At 44.1% G+C, this 23382-nt stretch overlaps 1 protein-coding gene across 1 annotated transcript in view; it reads left to right on the top strand.

The window, feature by feature from the left end:
* Window positions 1-19633, top strand: part of FNDC1 (fibronectin type III domain containing 1) — a 67999-nt gene extending 48366 nt beyond the window's left edge. The window contains exons 16-22 of the mRNA XM_006915067.2: window positions 368-598; window positions 5241-5349; window positions 10129-10208; window positions 14128-14157; window positions 14913-15074; window positions 16441-16563; window positions 19518-19633. Of these exons, the coding sequence (XP_006915129.1) occupies window positions 368-598; window positions 5241-5349; window positions 10129-10208; window positions 14128-14157; window positions 14913-15074; window positions 16441-16563; window positions 19518-19633 (851 nt within the window). The remainder of the gene's footprint in view (window positions 1-367; window positions 599-5240; window positions 5350-10128; window positions 10209-14127; window positions 14158-14912; window positions 15075-16440; window positions 16564-19517) is intronic.
* The last annotated feature ends 3749 nt before the right edge of the window (window positions 19634-23382 follow it).

Below are 23382 nucleotides of genomic sequence, written 5' to 3' on the forward strand. Positions count from 1 at the left end.
TGTCTAGGGAATGAACTGTGTTAAGAGAAACCAGCTGGGCCTGATTCACACTGTTAAAATGTTTGAACAAAGGTATGACCGAACACTGCAGACTTATATTACATTGAATTGCAGTTGGGGAAACTTTCAAAGTCGCTTTGAGGGCATAGGATCTTTTGAAATCACTGGATTGAAAGATATAAATGTGTAGATCCAGTAAGAGGAGCTAGGGCTGTGCTTCTGAATTTGGCATCAGGGCTGGCGGCCCTGGAGCCGCTGTCTAGCAGGGAGAGACTGAATGGTGTGTCTGCTCCATCAGGCAGACATTGTGTTCCTACCTCCAGAGAAAGCCTTCAGCACGCTGATTGGGTATCTCCATTTTTTTCAGCTCCTCATGTGACGTACCTAAGTAAAGACCCATCAGCCCCATGTTCACTGACCGATGCTCTGGATCACTTCCAAGTGGACAGCCTGGATGAAATCATTCCAAGTGACATGAGGAAGAGTGACCTACCTCCTCAGCACGCCCCCCGCAATATCACTGTGGTTGCCATGGAAGGCTGCCACTCATTTGTCATTGTGGACTGGGACAAAGCTTCCCCAGGAGATGTGGTAACAGGTGTGTCTAAGGCAGATGCTCAGAGTTTTCATCAACTTGTAGGTGGGAAATAGATAATAAGAGATGGGTGGATGACGGATGGATGAAGGATGGATGGATGGATGGATGGATGGATGGATGGATGGATGGATGAAGGATGGATGGATAGATGGATGGATGGATGGATGGATGGATGGATAGATGGGTAGATGATGGATGGATGGATGGATGGATGGATGAAGGATGGATGGATGAAGGATGGATGGATGGGATGAAGGATGGATGGATGGATGGATGAAGGATGGATGGATGGATGGATGGATGGATGAAGGATAGATGGATAGATGGATGGATGGATGGATTAGATGGATGGATTGTATGAATGAATGCAGATGTCTCCTTTCAAAAAGGTGAAATATAGGCAACAAGGGAAGCCTCCTAGGACAGTATGAAGAGCACTGGATAGAAGTCAAATGTACTGAACCCTAGTCCTAGATTGGTTTGTATGACTTTCAGCTACTAACTTCATCTCCCTGGACCTTGGTTTCCTCCTACGTAAAGTACTGTTACATTTTTTCCATTCTGTAATTCTACAAATGGCTAAGGAGTCCACGTAGCCACTTGTAAGATTAGGTCCTGCAGCATGGGTGAGGAAAGAACTCCTGCTATGTGCCACCCGTGTGAGAGTCAACCCAGTGGATGTGACTCTGCCTCTTCCTGACTTTCCATGCATTCTGGGTGCTTCCAGATCAGTCTTGGTGCCTCTGATTCCTTGAGTGGGAATTGGATGAGATGGAAGATGCCCAGGCATCTTGAGCCTCCGAGGTCTTGGTCTGTGAGATCATCATGAGTTCGTCTGACTGCCAAGGATATAACAGAGAACTCTGTTGAAATAAGTTGTTACAGAAGAGAATTGATATTTTCTTTGAATAGAGCCTGCCTTTGCGAGTGATTTCTTCTGGGTCCGCAAGTTGTAGAAGAGGAAGGAATATGTGTATGTTGGTCAAAGTTTGACATTTTATCTGTCACTATTATGTTGGTGCAGTTCATCAAAGTCAGAATTTCTAGTGCTTTTGCATTATGTCCCTAATATGATCTCTTAAAATGAGAAAAAATTTTCAAGAACATCCAAAGAGTAACTTTGCTCGTGGAGTTTGCACAGCAGCCCCAAAACCAGGCAAATACGCTCCAGGTATTTCTCCAGGTGAGGTTGATGCACCCAGGAGAGCGATGAGGGTGCAGGATCAAGGAGCCTGAGCCTTTGGTGTAACTATGAGTGCAGGTCACCAGGCGTGCATGCCACGTGGGCTGCTGCGGTCAGTTTCCGTGAAGTCCAGCGTGTTCCTAACGAAACCAAATAAACGAAATGTTAAGGTGGAGAGCTTGCGATCCAAACACCAAGAAAATCCTTTTCTTAATTGAATACAGTTTTATGAATGGCAATTTTTAACAGCAAGCCAATAGGCATACAGAAAAAACAATGGAAAACCTTACCTGAAGCTACTTAGCTTTCGATCACTTGCATAACAGATGTTACCTAACCTAAGTGTAGGGCTGTGCCCCTGAGCCAGGGGCATCTGAGAAGCCTGGCTGCAGGAGATGAGTGCTGGCCGCACGAAACGGGCCTTGGGGGCTGGTGCATGAGGGGCCTTCCAACTCCCAGTGAGTGTCTTGGGACTTAACTCAGACACGATTTTTGTATTATCCTGTGGCTGGCGTGCTTCTGAATCATGTGCTCCTGTTAACGTGGCGTCCCCAGCTGTCCAAAGCTCCCCGAACCAAACCTCAGCTCCCTGATCACGAGTACCCATGCCGGCAGCATAAATATCATATAAATATAAATATGGACGAGGTATTTGTAAGGATTTGGGCACTTCCTCCTATAGAGTTGCGCTCACTCCTGCCAAGGCGATTACTGTGGAACGTTTCAGCATATGACAGCCCTGCAATGCCCAGGAAAAGCAGCAGACCCCAAAAGACGAAAAGGGAAAAAAGTGGGGGCTCTTCACCAGGAGACGAATCAAGTATCGACTCTTTCTCCCACAAAACAACAAAGCAGTACAGATATGTAGATACCTCCTCGGCCCAAACAGAACATCGCACGTTGGGACCGTCTGCCGGCGCTTGGAAACTGGTAGCCGTGAGAGATGCTGAGTGCTCTGCCGATTTTCACCGGCCATCTTTCTTTCACAAGTAGTCAAGCCAGCTTGTGCTAAGGTGATGTCCACACGATAGGACCTGTGGCCAGCTGCTTTCTCTGATCTCTCCTGATGGATGAAGTGGTTCCTCCGTTAGGAGTAATGCCACAGGAAATAGCTGATGTGCTGGACTCTTAGTTTTTCCAGACCAGCTCATCAGCCTTGCAGGACTGGCTAAGAACAACAGAGAAATCAGAAATCACGCGAGCTCATCAAGTACGTTGTCAAAACCCTGAAGCCTTCACGATCCAGACACAAAGATAAACAGAGAAACCTGTGCACCACCTGGGAGGGAGCACAGGGTCTGATGGAAACTGGTCAAGGAGGGTGCTCCATGCCAACCCCTGAGTGAGCCAGATCCAGACAGTGTTACGTACAGCATCACGATAAGCACATGTGGCTTGACATCTCTGTCATCAGAGGAGGAGGGATCTTATGGAGGGAGAGGCAGCTCCTCACAGGTTCCCACACAATGTGTGTTGAAAAAGAGATGAATTACAATCGGAACAGTGTGGAAAGGGCTTCAGAGCCCGGTACACCTGCTTCCGGCCCCAGCATGCCAATTAGTTAGCTGTGTGACTCTAATCCATTCTATTAATGTCACCAAAAGACCTCTGTGCAGGTAATCGGCAATAGCAGGTTGCTAAATAAAGCCTTTTGCCTCTTAGATGCTGCTGACCTTCTCTATCTTCTTGACCTGTGATCCATCCAATTCTCTCCAGCTCTGAGACTCTCACGGGCTTACCCTCTTTGACCCAACATCAAATGTTGGAACTTCTCGAGGCTCGGTCCTAAGTCTTCTTTTCTTCCTGCTCTGCCTTCTCTCTCTCCAGGGTCTTACTCAAGCACATCTTGATTTATAGCTCAAGGCCAAGTCTGTCTCTGCCCTGTCCTTCAAACAGTAAAATCAGGTGCCTCCTTGACATCATCACAGGCTGGCATCAAAGCATCTCAGACTCAGAGTACCCAAAAGCATCTCAGGATCCTGTTGGTCCCCATTTCTCACTATTAACTACCATGGTACCCCGAGCTGTTTGTCTGTCTGCTCTGCTGCTCCTTGAGCTTTTGGTCACCACTCTATCTCCACTCTGTCTAAGAACTAGTAGGCATGCAGTAAATATGTTAAATGAATTAGTGAATGTGCACTTGGACAAGATGTTTAGCCTGTCTCTAAGATTCAGTTTCTTTATGTGTCAAAATGGAGATGGCGATACATGTGTAGTAGGATCAGGAAAATCAATCGAAGTTAAACTTAATCGAAAGTGTTTAGCATAATGTTTGGCACATAGAAAATACTTGAGAACTTTTTTTTTTTTTTTTTGCATATAACATAAGAGACCTAGTGCAAAGGGTGTGTGCAGCTGTGACGTGAACTTCACCTGGCCTTCTGGGGTAGCCTGGAAGGCTGGGCAGGTGTCAGGGCTGAGAGCTCCCCCTCTGAGCTCCATTAATGTCAGATGAGGCAGAGAGAAGAGCTGCCTGACTGCTGTCATAAGGCATCAAGGTCAAGGGCAGGCACAGGTGTTCAACAACTAGAAATCAAAGGACAAGCTTCACCCATGGATGAGGAGACCACTGTGAGTCTCGGATCTCTCAGCCACACACACCTAAATAGCATTCAACAGTTTCTTGTTTTGTATGAAGGACGACTATATGTCTCTACTAGGAAATTCTTTTTTTTCCTCCTTTTTAACAGTTTAAGTAAGTAGGTATACAATATTATATTGGTTCTATTAGTTTCGGGTGTACAGTATAGTGATTCGACATTTTTATACCTTACGATATGATCACCCCACTAATTCCAGTAATCATCAGAAACCGTACAGACTCATCATAATATTATTAACGACATATTCCCCTCCCCCCTTTCACCCATCTCTCCACCCCCTCCCTTCTGATAACTATCCTTTTGGTCTTTGTTTTTATGAGTCTGTTCTGTTTTGTTTGTTTTGTTTTGTTTCTGGAGTCCACATATAGAAACCATATGATATTTGTCTTTCTCTGACTTATTTCACTTAGCATAATACCCTCTCGATCCATCCACGTTGTTGCAAGTAACAAGATTTCATTATTTTTAATCACCGCGTAATATTTCATTCTACCAGGAAATTCTTAAGTGCTTCTGTGGAGGTCACTGTTCCTTTCCTCTGCCTTTCCTCTCTGCGCAGTCAAGATTAGATGTGATTTATTCTGAGGAAGCCCGGGGGATGTGGGAGATGAGAAGGAGAGAGGTAGGGAACGGTCAAATCTCAGGAAGTGTCTTTAATTTTGTTATGTGCATCTGGATTCACCAAAGGTACCAAGGTCACTCCACATCCTCACCCGGCACACAGCTTGTTCCCCTTCCTGAACCTCCCCCACAGAGCGGCCTCTGCAGCATCGCCTCGGCCCCATCCTTCACTGGGTTACGCCTCTTGTGTGATGTGGTTCCTTGATGCTCACTGGGTTCTTCTTTCCACATGTAGGTTACTTGGTTTATAGTGCATCCTATGAAGACTTCATCAGGAACAAGTGGTCCACTCAAGCTTCAGCGGTAACCCATCTGCCCATTGAGAACCTGAAGCCAAACACAAGGTATGATGTGTCAGTCATTGAAAAACAAAAAATGAGACCTGTGTGCATGGTTACAGATATTCATAGGTTGAAAATGAAAGGATTAATCAAAATGTTTCTAGGACTTCTTTTGCTTTCTCTCTTTAGTTCTCATAGAAAAATCAATAAACACTTACCATTGTCATGTATTTTTCTTTGAAATTACTACATGTACAGTAATTGTTAGGCTATTGTGTTGGTATTGTGTTCTCTGTTTTCCAGAGACTAAACACTACCTACCGTTGGGGAAAAAAGCGTTGTTCTCTGTGTTGAAAAGGAGTTGATCCGTTTGTAGCGACCCGCGTGGTGGCACTAGGCAGCACAGCCTTCATGTGTGACATTAATGGAGCAGCATTAATGGAACATTTTAATTAACTGGTATTCAACCCCTGTGATGCTGAAGCTTACACCACTAAGAAAGATACATTGTGCACATTAATAAAGGTTACAACTGTGTCTTCCTAACCCAGGCAGTGGCCAGCTAGCCAGAGGGCCACGCAGGGGCCGGAGGTTACGGCCCTCAGTGTGAAATATGCGAAACTTGCTCCCACGGGTAGAAGTGGCGTGTGCATTTCCTCCTCTATACTGTCTGCTTTTGATGGCAGTGGCCATCTAGGAAAGCCTCCTTGGCGGGCGAACATGGGCGAAACGTCAAGCACATGATGCTTGAGCAATGTGCTTGTAAATCAGCTCTCTGGGGGAAAAAAGTCCCTGGTTTTTGGTGTTTTCCAATTTCTGTAGTGTAAGTACTCCCACCACGGCCAGTTCAAAACCACCAATGGGCCTGCAGGATCTCTGAATATTTAACGATCGGCTCACTCGAGCCCATACAAATGGCTCCAGCGCATACTGTCACATCAAGTCACTATGTTTCCATAGCGAAGAACGCTAAGTGACAGGACTGTGGCCCCGAGGTCTCCCATTTTTCTATACAGTCAGGAGAACACGGAGAAGGTTAGAACAAAATACCATCTTTAAACAGAAATGTGCTAAACGGGATAGAAACTGGACGACAGCCCTGGGTACCGAGAGACTTCCGAACTAGCTGAGAACATTGCTCAGGGCGTTTTGCTGTGTCCCTTGGGTTCACTTCCACTGAGCTTTTATAAACTATTATGAATTTCAGGGTTTGGCAAGTGAAAAACGAGCGGCAAAATAAAAAATTGAGAGAACACTTTATTTTTTCCTTAATAGTGATGAAAAATTAATTAAAGGAAACAGAAACAGCACAGTTAAAGAAAATGAGGTCAACACCCGAGTTTTTTTATTGCATGTGGGGTGACAATGCTTTAACAGCACAGCCAGTGTCAAAAAGCCGAAAGGGGCCTCAGGGACGACTTGCCACGGAGCTCCTTGCAGATTTGAATCCCCATCTCCCGAGCTCCAGCCCCGAGTCCAAAGTCTTTCGACAGCTTTGGCTGCCAGACTGAGGTTGAGTTTTGAATAACGTCAGGAGATGGTTTTGTAGAATGAAGGTTTGTTCATTTTTTCAACAGATTCATTAAATAAGAACTTACTGTTTGCTCCGTGCAGGGACCCTGATATGCACCGGGGGTGGAACGGTGGGGGTCGGGTTAGGGTGATAAACTGCACCGTGGCCGTGTCCTTGTGTTGCTCACTAGTACTCAAACCCTGAGATGCTGAAGCTCACACCATTAAAGAAGGAAACAGATTGTTTTGAAACAACACAGACATAAACTTTCACTGCTCAGCATCCTGAGGGAGAAGCGCTAGGTGCTCTAAGTATATAACCGAGACCCTCCTGAGCCGGGGATAGAGGATCAGTCAGGTTGTCTTCTGGGAAGTAAGATAAGCAGCCAGTAGCCCGAGGGGGCAGGGTGGGTGAGGCCATCATTCCGGGCAGAAAGGATGTTCGATGAAGGACAGGAGGCCTCTGCAGCAGGAGCGGGCGAAGAGGCAGGAGGCTGGACAAGCAGGTCCCAGAGGGCCTGCGGAGTCCCTCGTGGCTTCTGTCCTGCCCTCCACCCGCCTTCAGCCCCCTGACAGCAGCTGCGGTTGCCGCCTTCTCCCAGGATGCTGCGCTTTCTCATCCTCCTGACGCGAGCGCAGTGCGTGTGCCTCCCCCACGCAGATTTCGTCAGAGCCCCTCTGAGCAGCTGCTGAGCATTCGCAGCTGGGCAGGTGTGACTGCGAAGCAAGGACATTCGTTTCTCCTGTGGGACCGTCATGCAGACCGTCTCTGGGGGACTCACTCTAGGAGTCCACGTGCTTCCTCCACGGAGTCTGCATCGCCCGTTCTCGTCCCGGTCCCCAGGGCTTCTCAGGAAGTGGCTTCAGAGTCCCTCCATGGAAGAGACTCAAGAGGCAGTGGAGTGAAGAGGAGCCAGGGCATCAAACTCAGCTGGCGTCCTTTACGATCTCGTTTTCAGCTTCACGTGCGCGTTATCCACTTTGTTATAACTTTCTGGAGTCTGCGTATTTTAATCCACACTTAAAGATTTGTCACTACGGAGTCATCCACGTTGCTCACCCAACTCAGCCCCAAATCGCTTTCTGGAGTCTGCGTGTTTTAATCCACACTTAAAGATTTGTCACTACGGAGTCTTTGGGAAAGAAGGGGCCAAACGCTTATATAAGAAGGCAAGGCACAGGTTGCCTTGGGTGAGGCAGAGACTATTCCGAGAATGCAATATATATTTTAGCTCGTAGAAAAAGCTTAATGTGGTTTTTGAAAATAGGAACTTTACTTTTTTTCATGATTCCACATTACTTTTCAGCTCAGCGTAATAAATTTACTTTGACGCATTAGGTGAAGTTCAAGTGGAAATATGTCTTTGGAAATGGGCCGCGTGGGCTTTGCGGAGGAGAGAATAACGGTGCAGACACGGAAGGTGGATTTGGAGAATACTCAGGTTTCAGCGGTGAGACAAATCGATACAGCAAAGACACCCGACGGGCCGCTCTTCATCGATGGGTCTTCCCTTCTCGCCTCCCGCCCGCCGCGGGCTCGGGGAAGTGGTATCAGCACGGCCCCCGCGGCGGCTCGAGAGACAAGGAGCGAAAATGTCTCTGCATGTAGCCTCCGGATAGAAGTGTCATTCCTTAGGTTTTGATTTCCTCTTTTTAAGAGGGAAAAAAAAAGTATCTGTGAAGTTGAACCAGTATCGTTGACAGATGCCAAACCCACGGCTCGAATGGCCTGCAGAGTTTTGCCTTAAATAACTCCGCAACCACCGAATAAAAGTATGCGTAATTGGGAAAACATGAGCTGCTGAGTGAAGGGAGGTTTGGAAACTCATGTGTTCGTAATTATGCATATCTTTCTTTAAAATACAGATTTAAAAAGGATTCTCTCCTTAATGAGATGTGAATGACTTTCTTGAAAGGCTTGCAAGAAGACTAATTTTACCAAATGGTTTAATTATTTCAGACATTTAAACCAGCTCTCGATTTAATCAGACACAAAGTCATGTCCTATCTCTGTGTAACTGTGAGGCCAGTGCCTCCCTGGCTCATCTCAGAAGTTCGAGGCTTGCTGCCAGGACCTTGGTGCAACAGACATATGCCTTTGCTCTCTGAATGTAAATAGTTCACCTTTTAGAAATTTAGTGCATTTTAATTAGTGCATGTGATCTGTGTCTTTGACTTAATCAGAAAATGTTATAACCTTGAAATGTAACCCCTGCCGGCCACTGCATGTGATCTGTGTCTTTGACTTAATCAGAGAATGTTATAACCTTGAAATGTAACCCCTGCCGGCCTGAAGCCATAGAAACAGGCTTGTCCCGAACTCTCCAGAATGGTGGAGAGCCACACTCATGGGATTGCGTACGTCCTTCTTTACCAGTCAGTGGCTGAGGATTAAGAGAGCGCAGATAATACCTGGAATCCCAGAGGGGAGGAAAACACAGCGATTAATAAGAGGGAGATACAGAGGGTCACACGGTGCCGTGGGAAACACCAGAGAGCGTTTCCCAACCACTGCTTTCTGTCCCGTAGCTCATTAGAGTATAAAGCCCGATGTTGTGGAGCCCCCGGCCTGCTCGGCTTATCGATCTCCCTCTAGATGAACTAACTGATCCACACAGTGTGCTTTCTAGCACATTCTCTGTTCCAAGACAAAGACGACTCCTACAGCTGAATCTCTCCCGGCCTTTTCCACTTCCCCTTCCTGGACTCATTTCTCTTTCCTGAGACACAGAAGTTTGAAGCTCAGCGCCTTTTAACGGTCCAGAGCCGGCCGTCGCAGTCATCACGTGCCCGAAACACCGTGGTCACGTTCGTTCCACCCGGGAGGCCAGCCTCTGGACCGGCTCGCCCCCTCTCTCCAACCCTCATCAGCTGCATCATTACTGGGTCAAACATCCTGCTTTTCCACACCGAGTCCAGTGATAAGAACGAGGTTAAAATGTGAATTCTGCTCCGTAAGTGACTGGCTGCTCCAAGTTCTCAAGCGGTGGAATTCGCACAAGGAGGGGCGTTTCCTCCAGGGACGTGTCTCACAGGCAACAACCCTCGATGCCTCGAGGGTCACGCACTCCCTAAGCGACTTATTTGCCCAACACGCCCCCTCTGTCCCATTAGCCCCATGTCGAGGCTGTAAATTGTATCACTTTGAATCGTTATTAGAAAATGAGAAAGTTCAGAAAAAAAATATGAAGAAGTAGCAGTGACGTATGCATTAGTAAAAAATGGGACTCAAACTGCCACAGAGGAGGTACGCAGTAGTTTGGGAATCTGTCTTCTTACACAGAAATTAAACAAGCTTCTCTTTCAAAAAATGTTTTCTTCCTTTTTCAGGTATTATTTTAAAGTTCAAGCCAAAAACCCTCATGGCTATGGACCTATCAGCCCTTCAGTCTCGTTCATTACAGAATCAGGTATGGTCGATTTCGCATTTTCATTTTTTCCTCCTTAAAAACAAGTAATTTGGAATAATGACTACAATAGAATCAAAACTAAAGAAGTGAAGTCCTAACTTTTCTATTTACTGAATTCATATCTTATATTGCAAACATTTTCTTTCTGCTAGGTTAAAACTTGGATAATAAAATTAAAAGTAGTCTTTATTGGAAATGACTGGAAAATGGAGAGGTCAAATTCCAATGAAAGGAGAAAAAAAATCTAGTTTTCAACCATGTGGGAAAGATACATTTGAATCTATCTGTAAAAGATTTTGTTGCAGAGATAATTTTTTTTTATTGCAAACAGCTGACAAATATAAATCTCTTGAGGCCTAAGAGGCAGTTGCTTCTAAGAATTAGGCAAGTCTCTAAGACATGTTCTCTACTAAGACTTGAAGATGCCTTTACTTAACATGGAGAGTTGAATTAAAATACTATGCATTCTTACAAGCAGCATCACCCAGAGGATGTCCCTGTGTTTGGGATGCTGGTGTGCAGCGCACTCAGGCTCTTCGATAAAATGCTCCTGTGATCATGGCCTGAAGCGGCACGTCAAGCTGGCCATGGTCACCAGCTCCTGGGTTAGCCACCTTGCCAAATAGGAAGCCACGTGAGAGAGCTGGGACCTGTAGCTCTAAGCCAGGCCTCCTTCACAAGCCCAACTGAGCCAGCTCCACTCTGAAATTGAGGCTCTAGCTTCTGTTTGGTTAGATTATTTTCTACATGCAGCTTAATCTCAGAACATTTGTCACGGGAAGATAATTTTAATTGGAATGATGTGAAATCTACTGAATCAAAATATGTGGAACAAACTTAAATCTTTTGTGAGAATATGTCTTATACTGGAAAAGTGGGCAAGGGACCTCAAAAATGTTTTCAACGATTTCATCTAAGAAGCGTGTTTCTCATTAGTAATTAAGAAAGAGTAAGAGAAAAACCATTATCAGTAGTTAATTTGCCAAAGTAAGGAATATGTCTGTTTATGCCTGCATTTCTTAAAAAAAAAAAAAAATGGACCTTTGGCAACTTTCACAATTAACATGATAAAGGTCTGTAGAAAAAAACCCAGTAATTCAAATATAAACAGCTCTCAAGAAACCAAGGTCCAAAATCTGAGAGTAGAAAGATATAAATGTAATTTCTGAGACTGCGCTGTGAAATTCTGATAAGACAGCTCTCTGCTTACCCACTTCCCAAGAAAAATCCCACCATACTCCCACTCCATTTTTTTGTGGCCTCCAAGGAGTAGGTGATGAAAATCCAGGGCACTCAGATTTCTGAAAAATACTCTCTTGGGTGAGGCTGCGGATGCTCCCTCTCTGTAAGCCCCCAGGCGATTCTCACGCACACGGAAATTTGACAAGTATCTGCTCTGGTCATCTTCACTCTATTCTGTCAGTTTGTTCAAGTCTCTCCTTCATTTTTTTTAATTTTTAATTTTTATTAAAGTATAGTTAACATACAATACTACGTTAGTTTTAGGTCTAAGACGTAGCGATTTGACATTTGTATACCTTACGATGTGATCACTACGATAAGTCTAGTAAATACTGTCACCATATAAAGTTATTACAATTTGATTGATTATATTCTCTGTACTGTACATTACATTCTCGTAACTTATTTATTTTGTAACTGGGAGTTTGTACCTCTTAGTCTATTTCACCTTTTCGCCCATCCCCCACCCCCTCCCTTTTGACAACCATCAGTTGGTTCTCTGTGTCTGTGAGTCTGTCCTGTTTCGTTTTGTTTAGCTGTTTTGCTTTGTTTTTTAGATTCCAGATATAAGTGAAATCATATAGTATTTTCTTTTTTTTCGGACTTATTTCACGTAGCACCTCTAGTCCATCCGGGTTGTTGCAGACTTCATTGATTTTTTATTGCTGAGATATATTTTATGGTATATATATGTCACGCCTTTATCCATTCATCTATCAATGGACAGTTAGGATGCTTTCATATCTTGGCTATTATAATCTTTTTTTTTTGGACTTATTTCACGTAGCACCTCTAGTCCACCCGGGTTGTTGCAAATGGCAAGACTTCATTGATTTTTTATTGCTGAGTTATATTTTATGGTATATATATGCCACGCCTTTATCCATTCATCTATCAACAGACAGTTAGGATGCTTTCATATCTTGGCTATTATAAATAATGCTGCTGTGAACATAGAGATCCATTTATCTTTTCAAAGTAGCGTTTTTATTTTCTTTGGATAAATACTCAGAAGCGAAATTGCTGGGTCATATGGCAGTTTTACTTTTAATTGTTTGAGGACCCTCCATACCTCATGCACTGTTGGGAATGTAAACTGGTGCCACTATGGAAACCAGTGTGGCAGTTCCTCAGACCTTCATTTTCTACTCCCTGATGAAAGCACTTACATTAGCAACAGAAAAGTCATCCGGTAATTAAATTATGGCATTGGCCAAACATGAGAATCAAGAAATTCCATATGATGGAATATATGACGTAAGTATCTGTGTGTAACAGGCTAAACCGTGGGTAAGCGTTTGTCGTTGTTTGCGTTGCTGCTTTATATCACCCCCTCCACCCACCCAGGGACAGCTGAGACTTTTCAGCAGGCTGCCAAAACTTAGCTTAGGATCAGGAGAGGGAAACAAGCCTTTACACTGACAGCTAATGGTATGCCACTTCGTTTTGTGGAGGGTGGATGATGTCAGAATGAAAGGTCTGTAGAAAGGGGCAGCACAAGGGAGAGTTGGCATGATGGAATTATTCTCGATCTTGATTGGGGTGAGGTTCCATGAGTCAATACATGTGTTAAAATTCATAGAATGTTTACCCCAGAAGAGCGATTTTACTCCATGATAATTGTTCACAAAAAAAATAATGGCTCGTGTTTACCTAGGCCACGGTATTTTATAAAAGTGAAATTTTTAGAAAACAGAAGTCCTTAAAAAGCTAGTTTCATAGTCTCTTAAGTGGCATTATTCAGGCTAAGATATGAACATGTTTTAAAAGCAGCTCTAATGAGGCATACATGGCCCACAGGAAGCTGCACATACTCACAGTGTCCAACCGAATGGTTCTGAGGTATGTTTACCCCCTCGGAGACGCCCCCACGATCGTGAGGGTGACCGCAGCTGTGCGATGCCGCCCTCCTGCCCTTCCCCGGCCACACATCTTCTCCCCTTTCCAGGCAATCACTGGTCTGCTTTCTGTCTTTAGAGATTCATTGGCACTTTCTAGAATTTTATATAAATGAACTAAACAGTATGAACTTCTTTTGTCTGGCTTCTTTTACTCAGCACGATTGTTTCAAGATCCATCCATATCGTTGTGTGTAGTAGGGTGACTGGTTTTTACATCGGCACCCACAAATATATGTATAAACATATATTTTAAATATATACACTGCTAAGAAATAAAAGTCTGTTCTCTTTCATTCCTTAGCAGTATTCTGCTGCGTGGCTGTGCCACGATTCGCTTATCCATTCACTTGTTGAAAGATATTGGGTTGTTTCTGCTTTTTGGCTATTAAAAATAAAGCTGCTATGAACATTCATGGATAAATTCTCAAGATTAGAATGGGCGGATTGCATAGTCGGTGTATATTTACCTTTTTAAGAAACCACCAAACTGTTTTCCCAAGACGGATATATTTTGAAACATAATGAGTATTTAGCGATTTTGTAGTACGTGGTGTCAAAATATTATCTTCGGAGACCCACAGCATCTATATAATAACAAGGTATTTCTCAAAAAGAAATAAAAACTAAGGACAAACGTTGGCATCTGTCGAATAAACCTTACGTTTTTCTTCACCTCTTGCGTTTTGGTTAGCTCTTCCAATTACAGTAAACATTTCAACAATTGCATGGTTGTGAAATATGATAATGAAGTCAATTATTTCTTTTTTATTCTACAGACAATCCTCTGCTTGTTGTGAGACCACCAGGTACGTTGCTCATCTTGATGAATTTGACACTCAGGTGATTGAGTGGAATATTGAATATGAGATTGTTATGATTACTCACAAGTAGAAATGCTCGATCATTTCTGCGTTTTTATAATTTTATGACAACTTCTATGGTTTCTTTGTACCTTTCATTCTAATCCAGGGAAAAAAATTATCTAGGAATTTTTTAATAGGGCCATAGCAGCCAATATCTATAAAAAAAAAACCATTATGAGTGGCCAATAGCTATGAAAATAGATAAGTTTATTTGCATGTAAACCCCTTTGACTATTTTAAATTGCTGAAAAGATATCAAAGTGCCTTAAGTGCACAACAAAATTTTACTTTGCTTTTCAAATAACCTGAGCAAGCCCCATTGCTTAAGTTCAGGACAAGGCCTTCAAGGGACAAGAACAGTCAGAACCTATGCCTAGGGACTTCGGGAGGAGGGAGGTAGGATGGTGTGCCATGCAAGGTCAAATTTGCCATGCTAGCTTATTTTTCTTAAGGCTTCAAGGCTTTCTCTTGTCCTGAGAATCCTTTAACTATGTTCAGATGAAAGGAACACCCCAGTTGTGTTTCAGTAGCAGAAAAGAAAGGGCAAGAGAGAAGGGGGTGCCCCCTGGGAAAGCTTTGCTCAGAAAAGCCCTGGGAGGGGAGGAGCGTCCAGTGAAGAAGTCAAAGTTGCTGGCACTCTGTGCAAGAGTTAACACTGCGGAACGCCAGGACTTAGAGGGTGTGTTTTTGTCGTCGAGGTGGTGAGCCCATCTGGATCCCATTTGCTTTCAAGCATGACCCTGGCTACACGGACTGCCACGGCCGGCAGTATGTGAAGCGGACGTGGTATAAAAAGTTTGTGGGAGTCGTTCTGTGTAATTCACTGCGGTATAAGATCTACCTCAGTGACAACCTGAAAGGTAGGTCTTTGAAGATGGTTGGCTATGGGAGGGTATGGAAAACTTTGATTTTATTAGGTACTAAGTTGACATAGCAGGTGCATCAGAACATATTTAGGTGTGGACCCATTATAACTCAGTCCGGCTCAAATACAAACCGGTTTTGCAGACTCTATTTTAGGGTGACTGGTTTTTACATCGGCACCCAGAAATATATATATATACATATATTTTAAATATTTTATATCTATTGCATTTTAAATATATTTTAAACACATCTATATTTTAAATCTACATTTTAGGAATAAAGTCTGAAATAATGTTTTAAATTTAAAGGCCAACTTTTTGCCATTAATTTAATAATAATTGATACGCATATAAGTTGGAAGTATTGAGAAAAATGACCCCCTTTATTCTCTGCCATTGAGACAACTTTAGAGAGAGAAAAAATGTAGATGGTGAAACATACATCGGCAGTACTCTTTGTGTCTGAATAAAAATTACATTGTTTTCATTATAGATGGGGATTAAAACAAAGAATACCATATGTCCATTGTCCACTGACATTTCAAAATGCCGTTTCCACCCAGCTGGCTTTGACTCGCCCGCCTACACAAATTTGTTTGAATTTCAAATTCGACACAACTTCTGATTTTTTAGTACATACATTTTTTTCAACTTTTCCTCAGCTGGTCTATATTTTGTTATGGGTCAGGGTTTTTTGTTGTTGTTTTGCTTTGCTTTTTTCTTGCTAGTGGTGATTATTTCAAGACAACGTGACAACAAAGTCTTCTTGGCCATCCTCCACTGTGACCATTTCTCAGTGTACATGCTTCTCTCCCAACACCCACGTCTCTGCTCTTTCTTTTCTCCTCCACCTCTGCCCTTTTCCTCTCCTGAATTCCTAGAAGTGGGTACACGGCCATCTCCAGTATCCCAAGGTTGAGAAAAACGACTTTGCCCTACTGTGCAGTTGTAGTTCAGCACCACGGACAGTGTCTCATGCCACAGAGGCGCACTCTACTAGTTCTGGAGGAAAATAGGTTCTTCTATTTTTATAGGTCTTCATGCTCTGAATCTACTAGTTTCCTTATTCTTTTATTTTTAGACGAGGAGTAAAAACGTCTACCATTTCTAGGCTGAAATTGCCTGTAAAATTAACAGTCTCCACTTAATGAACACTTGTTAAATATTTGGCATCTCTCTGAATCCTTTCAACGCTTATGAGGTTGGTGCCATTATCACCATTTTTCAAACATGGAAAGTATAACACACAAAGTTCGAGTAATGTACCCAATTCAAATGATCTCCAAAGCTCGTGCAGACTCCTAAACCATTTTTTTTCTTTTTTTGTCCAGTCACTGACCTGTTTTATTCCTTCATGCAGATACATTCTACAACATTGGGGACAGCTGGGGAAGAGGCGAAGACCATTGCCAATTTGTGGATTCACACCTTGATGGAAGAACAGGGCCTCAGTCCTATATAGAAGCCCTTCCTAACATTCAAGGTAATGAGAACAAACGTCTGATGTGTTACACTGCGGGGTGGGAGAAATCCACTGTGGCCTTGCCTTTGGTTTCCCATGTGAAGACAGATGTTGGCAACATTGTGGATCATAAAAATAAGGAGTCAACGAAATGCTCCTACTATGCGCTCGAATTGGGGTGAGCCTAGGGGAGGCAGGGAGAACAAAGGAATATAAAGGAATGTAGGACCTCACCCCTATTCTCAGGAAGATAGTCTATAACCAAAAAGTGAAGATAAATATGTGAAAGGTAACTAAGAGCATACAACTTAAAGTATAGATAATGACAAGTGTTATCACACAATTGTCCTCTTGTCAAGTAATTGTGCAGATTACAGTGACCATCTAAGTTCCAGGGAGGGCAGGCCACCTGAGGCTGTCAGGGAAAATCTTCAGAAGAGGCAGAATCTGGGCTTGTAAAGATATCTAGACAGATTAGAGGTCCTTCTAGGTGGAGAATGGCAAGAAAAAAAGTACAGAGGAAGAAAAAAGTAAATGCCAACCAGTCATGATATGTTTCAGGTGACAGCGTATCAACCATTCGATCGTGGCATTATAAGGTGCAAAGAAGTATATTCATCTCAAAAGTTAACAATTTGCTATGTGTTACTGACTCCCCCAACACCCCAAACAAACAACTAAATAAACAACAATTGAACGAAGAAGTCCAACACTTTTTCCATTATGCACTCAACTCTTAGTGATCTGGCATTTTCAAGACATGAGACTTTCTGATGTATCGACTTTTTTAGTTTGGAAAAAAATGGTACAAAATCACCCATTTTCAAAGAATTAAGATACAGTAAAATATGCAAAACAATAAAATAAGTGTATTAGTGAAGGTTCTCCAGAGAAACAGAACCAATGGAGGCAGAGGCAGAAGGAGAAGGAGAGAAAGAGAGAATGAGATTTTAAGGAACTGGCTCATATGATTGTAAAGGCCGGCAAGTCCAGAACCTGCAAGGTAGACCAGCAGGATGGATACCCAGGGAAAAGTGGAAGTTGCAGCTTGAGTCCACTGGCAGAATACCTCCCTCTTCAGGGGAGGTCAGTCTTTTTCTATTAGGGTCTTCAACTGATTGAATGAGGCCCACCCACATTATGGAGGGTAATCTGCTTTACCCAAAATCTGCTGACTTAAATGTTAATCTCATCTAAAAGACACTTTTATAGAAACACCTAGAATAATATTTGACCAAATATCTGGGTGCCATGGACTAGCTAAGTTAATACATAAAATTAACCATCAAAATAAGCCTATAAAATATATCACAGTTCTTCATTTTTTCAGGATCTTGCAGTACCCCAGGGTTACTATGCATTATTTGAATTGCACTGTGTTTCTGTGACTGTGGTCATGACTTTGGCTCTGTACAGAGGTGCTGGTGAATCGATACACTCACTGGTAGAAGGGCAGGTAACCGCTCATCTGGCAGGGCTCAACCGGGCCAAAGGGTGAGAGCAGTGGTTGAGTTACCCTAAAAAGTTTTTTTGAGGAGGTTAGGGCATCATTTCTACTTCAAAGGAGAAATGGTAACAAATGCTACAGCAGTCTTTCCTTTGAGAGATTTACTAGAAAGATCTAAGCGTCTGTCACAAACTCTAGAAAGTAAACCTTGGAGGCTCGAGGTCTGGGCCAAGTCCAGAGGCCCCAAGTTCTGCAAGGACTGATCAGGTGAGAATCTTGCCCCGGGATGAATGCTCCATAGTGATCTGCAAAATTATCTCGTTTTGTGGAAAGAGAAAGAGAGAGAGAGATCTAATGAACAGTCTCACACACGTGTGGGGATTGGATTACCACCCCCCTCGCCCCCTGGCCCAAACCATGCCTGGGAGGCACCTCAGAGGCTACTGTGACCTCACATAAAAATGACTGTGTTTATTTGGAAGCGACGTTTGTCATAAGAAGAGCTTATCAGAGGTCTTTGTGAATGAGGTTGTAAGGAGGAGAATTTTTCCTATTGTTCTGAGTGCTTTTGATGCTCTGATTCTACTCCCAATATCGGGCACAGGTTTTTCCCACACCAGGTAGGTGTCCTACAGTTGAACTCCATTCTGACACGACCTGGAGTAGCATCAGATCCCACAGGGTGAGGGCTCAGTCCATAAGAATGCCTCTCCTCACTGACTTCAGTCACGGGGATGAGTCCAGGTTGTCACCTGTGCTTCTGGCCGACCAGCTATGCACCCAAGGTTCCCACGCCCCCCCCATAAGAATGCCTCTCCTCACCGACTTCAGTCACTGGGATGAGTCCAGGTTGTGACCTGTGCCGACCAGCTATGCACCCAAGGTTCCCACGCCCCCCTCTGTGGGTTCTACTAAGTTGCTGGAGCAGCTCACCACATGCAGAGAAAACATGTCACTCACGAGATCACCAGCTTATTATAAAAAGGTGTAACTCAGGAACAGCCAGGTGGAAGGGGCGCGCAGGGCCAGGTGCGTGGGAACAGGCGCGGGGCTCCCGTGCCCTTTCTGGGTGTGCCACTGTCCCCGCGTCCCCACGTGTCCACCACGGAAGCTCTCCGAAACCCGCCCTCTTGGGTGGTTCTGGAGGCTTCTTTACACAGACATGCTTGATGAAATCACTGGCAGTTGGTGACTGAAGTCACCTCCAGTCCCCTCCCCTTCCTGGAGGTTGGAGGGTAGGTGGGTGAGACTGAAAAGTCCAGTCTTCTAGTCGTGTGGTTGGTTCCTCGGGTAACCAGTCCTCATCCCCAGGTGCCTTCCAAGTCACCGCATTAACAAACTCAGGGGTGGTCGAAAGGGGTGCGTTAGGAACATCAGGACACCTTCATTGCCCGCATCACTTAGGAGGTCCCAAGGGTTTTAAGAGCTGTGTGGCAGGAACACAGAGGAAGACCGAGTACCTGCTTCTTTTTATAAATCGCGGTGTCACCGATGCATTCTCTCTCCCTCCCTCCTTTTCCACTGCCAGGCTACTACCGCCAGTACCGCCAGGAGCCCGTCAGCTTCGGCAGCATCGGCTTTGGGACCCCCTACTACTACGTGGGCTGGTATGAGTGTGGGGTCTCCATTCCGGGGAAGTGGTAACCCCGGACCACCATTCCGGACGCTTGCCCTGCCCAGCCCCCTTGACTAACTTGCGCTCGGGGCCGAGAGTGGGAAAAGGAAGACGGTGTCCCAAACCCCACTGCCCCGGGTGTCAACAAGGCCATGAGATGGACACTGGATCTTTTGGGCATCTTCAGTCTGGAACTCGACCCAACTTCCTGGCCTGGACCGCACACAGGTTTCAGTGTTGCTGTTAACTGTGCTTCTCCTCATGTTTGCCTATAATGGCACGTCCCAGAGACAACTAACGTGCAGCCACAGGGGGTGCCCACTGATTCAGGGCGATTTCCACACTTTTTAGGCACAAAATTCAGAGCCCTCGGTATCTCCAGGGAACAGCAGAGGCGGCGGTGCTGGCATCAGGAACGTGCCACGCTTTCTTTTTCTCGTTGGACTCCTCCAAAGCTCACTGAATTTAAGCTTCAGATCTCCTTGTACGCGGTAGAACGGAATTGCTAAACTCGCCACCAAAGGAAATGTAGCCTGCTTAAGATTTATCTCGTGGACTTACTCACTGCTAGACCAAATGTATCAAATCTCTGTACATTCTCAATTTGAAATATATATGTATATATGCATATACATATCCACACTCGTCTGCAAGAACGTTGATTAAAATGGCTAAATTTGTACCTGTTCACTAGATAAATGTGTGTGGGACTTCTTGGAGCACAGGCGCTGTTTATTAACCTCTTGTAGAAGTGTCCAAAGCCTGTGTGCTCTGTGTGATATGACCGCGATGGGAAGGTCTGCGTTCTTCCCATGAGCCATGCTGAACTGTGGGAATGCTTGGGACGCTGTGACTCTGGCGGCAAACTAGCTGCACACTGAGCATCTTCCACCTGAGACAACCTTTCTGTCCCCACGTGGAAAATGTGCTAGCTGCCACTATGGGACATATCCAGTAGGTCTCCAGATTGGTTAAGATTTTAGGTCCCAAATCATGTAAAAATCCAGTCTTAAAAAAACTCCTGCTTATCTCAGTATCTACTCCTTGAAATATAAGCATCTTACCCTTCTTGACTGCAGCCCGAGAAGGCTTATTTAAAGACACATTCTTCTAATTCTATTTAAAACGTGGTGTCCTTTCTGTGTGCTTGGCTCCGCCACGTCCTCAGGCGCTCTGTGGATCGAAGGGTTTGTCTTCTCGCGTCAAGTTTTCCGTGTGAGAGAAGCAGGGGTGGGAATGAGCTAGAAGCAAACGCTTTACCACTTAACATAAGTGATCTCACGGCAGAATGCAGTCCAGGCTCCTGGACTCAATTATTGCCAGCGCCAGTGCTGTATTGAAGTGAAACCCGATGTTTCTGGTAGGTTTGAAGGTAAAACTTATAAGGAAACAAGTAACTTCCCGGGTTTTTGTGATGGGGCTGTGACAGCTGACATTTTCCTCAGATTTCACCATCCCTTCTGTCCAGTAAACAGTAAAGAAAATGCAAGCATTCTAACAGCCTTGGAGAATAGCCTATGAAAGCAGGATTATGAAAAAAGGATGTCTAAAAAACACCTTATTTGTCACACCGGTTAACACTCCAACATACTTCACAATGCCAAGCCAAAGATAAGATTTTTAAATTTAAGCAAATTGTCCTAATAAGGACGTAATTTGCTTCCTTTATTTCTCCCCCCCACCCCTCCCAAACTCTGTCTGGTGTCAGCAGCATCTACGAGCCAGCTATTGGAGAGCAAAGAGGCCAGAACGAGGCCCCGTGGGGTAGAGCACCAGCAGATTGCACATTTCCTGAAACTGTTTTCTCGGGTATAAATAATTTATTAGCACGTGCAAGAGAAGAGCCATTTGGTCTGGTCCAGAAGCCTGTCTGGGTTATAGGGCCTCCTTTGGAAGAGATAGCGATCGATCATAGAGGTGCAAGTGACCACTCCTTTGCGACTTGAAGTTTTCGTAACTAAGCAGAGTATTCCCTCCTCATTTCCTTTCCCAAGGGGCACGCTCCCTCAGAAGGATTTTACGCTCACTTCAAAGAAGTACAAAGAATTCACGGGCGTCCACTCATACAATGATTTTCGAGCCCTGCCTGGTAACTTAGACTGTATTTGATTATAGAAATTTGAACTTTTATTAAAATGAAATGTTTGCAACTTTTAATGGAAATTACTACAAACCCCGGATCATAGAGCAGCCAAAACAAAAACACTGAATTTGAGCAGAGGGGGTCTTATTACAAATATTCTATCCAAATTAGGTTACATAATAGTTCAAATGAGTCCACAGTGGGCAGGCATGTAAGTTTCCAGGATTGTGTGAATTCTGCAGGCCGTGTTTTAGGAACGCCATGGGTATGAACACCATGTCGTATCAAGTCAGGAGGATGTTTCCCTAACGAAGGCTTCATCTACTTCAAAGGCTCTGAGGAAGAAGAGAGTTTGCCTATTCAAGAGGCCACAAGTGGACACACGTGAGAATTAAAGGAGTAGAAAATCTGAGTCAGTATGACAAGGAGTTTTAGGTAAGTCCAACTATCAAATGAGCCTCCTTAGAAAATAGTGAGCTGTCTCACTGAAAACCTTAACTCTAACTGGACACGCCTAAATTTGGTGATTGGGGGTCACCCAGCCTATTTTCACATGGCCCATAAACTCAGAATGATTTCTATGAATTTAAAGGGCTGTAAACAAAACGAAGAGACAAGCAAAAGAACAATAGTGGTTTAACTATCTCATCCTATAAGAAAAGGTTTGCATAGCCATGGATTAGAGTTTTCTTGAGGTTTAAAGAAGGTTTAAGCAAATTCTTAACACACTAGCATATGGTACTTAATAGATTTCTGTTTTTCTCTTGCTTGAGTTATGTTTCTTTTCTGACTAGCGGACCTGAACTCTCTGTTCAGCGGTTGGCTCCTGGCATCCCCAGCTTCCCATCTGGCAAGCCCTTTGCTTGTGCTGGCGCCTCAGGAAGTATTATGCTCTTTAGGAGGCTTCATGCATATTTAATATTACTATTTGATGAAAACACAATTTCCACGGTTTCCCAGAGGAGTTGTGACTTATTTTTTCCCTTTTGACCCATTTAAGCCACCTATCCTGGTCAGTCCAGGAGGGTGGGGACTTGGAGGATGGGGTGATGAATGGGGTTAGAATGAGTTTGCCTCTCTCGGCAGGGGACGCAGGTCTTAGTCATGACACATAATTACAAAACGACTCCACTGATAGAATCAGCCCGTGTTTCTGTAACGTCTTTCATGATGGAAATGACTTAAAATCATCTCCTCGAGATGTAACTACTTTGCAATTAGAGATAAGAAGTGAGTTAGAAGGAAAACTTCTTCCCAACCATCTCGTGTCCCAATTCCCAGATTAGGCTGAGCTCAGTAAAACTGCATGAAAACCCAGAGCACACCTGCCATGAGTGGAGGTGTGGTTTTAAATCTTAGTTGTAAGATCATTAATGTACAAAACTTTAAAATCATAATGAGAGCTAAGCACATAAGGATGTATGATAAAAGCGAAGTCAAATTAATAGAGAAATGGAAGCCGATACATTTAACACAAACGAAAAAAGTTTGGTTCAAATCAGGAAAGCAATATTCTCCCAAGCAGGAATTGTTTGTTGGCCAAGAATAGAAATGCCTTTGAGTGTGAAGGAAAGGTTTCATGAGGTTGGACTGAGCCGTCTTGGGACAGGAAGTAACGTGCAGGAGCTGCTTCTAGGCCATGCGGATGACCAGTGCCCACTCAGCTCCACAGGGCACGGAGCAGGGGTGCGTTTG

This window comes from Pteropus alecto, unplaced genomic scaffold (assembly GCF_000325575.1).
Source record: "Pteropus alecto unplaced genomic scaffold, ASM32557v1 scaffold195, whole genome shotgun sequence".
Lineage (NCBI taxonomy): Eukaryota > Metazoa > Chordata > Mammalia > Chiroptera > Pteropodidae > Pteropus > Pteropus alecto.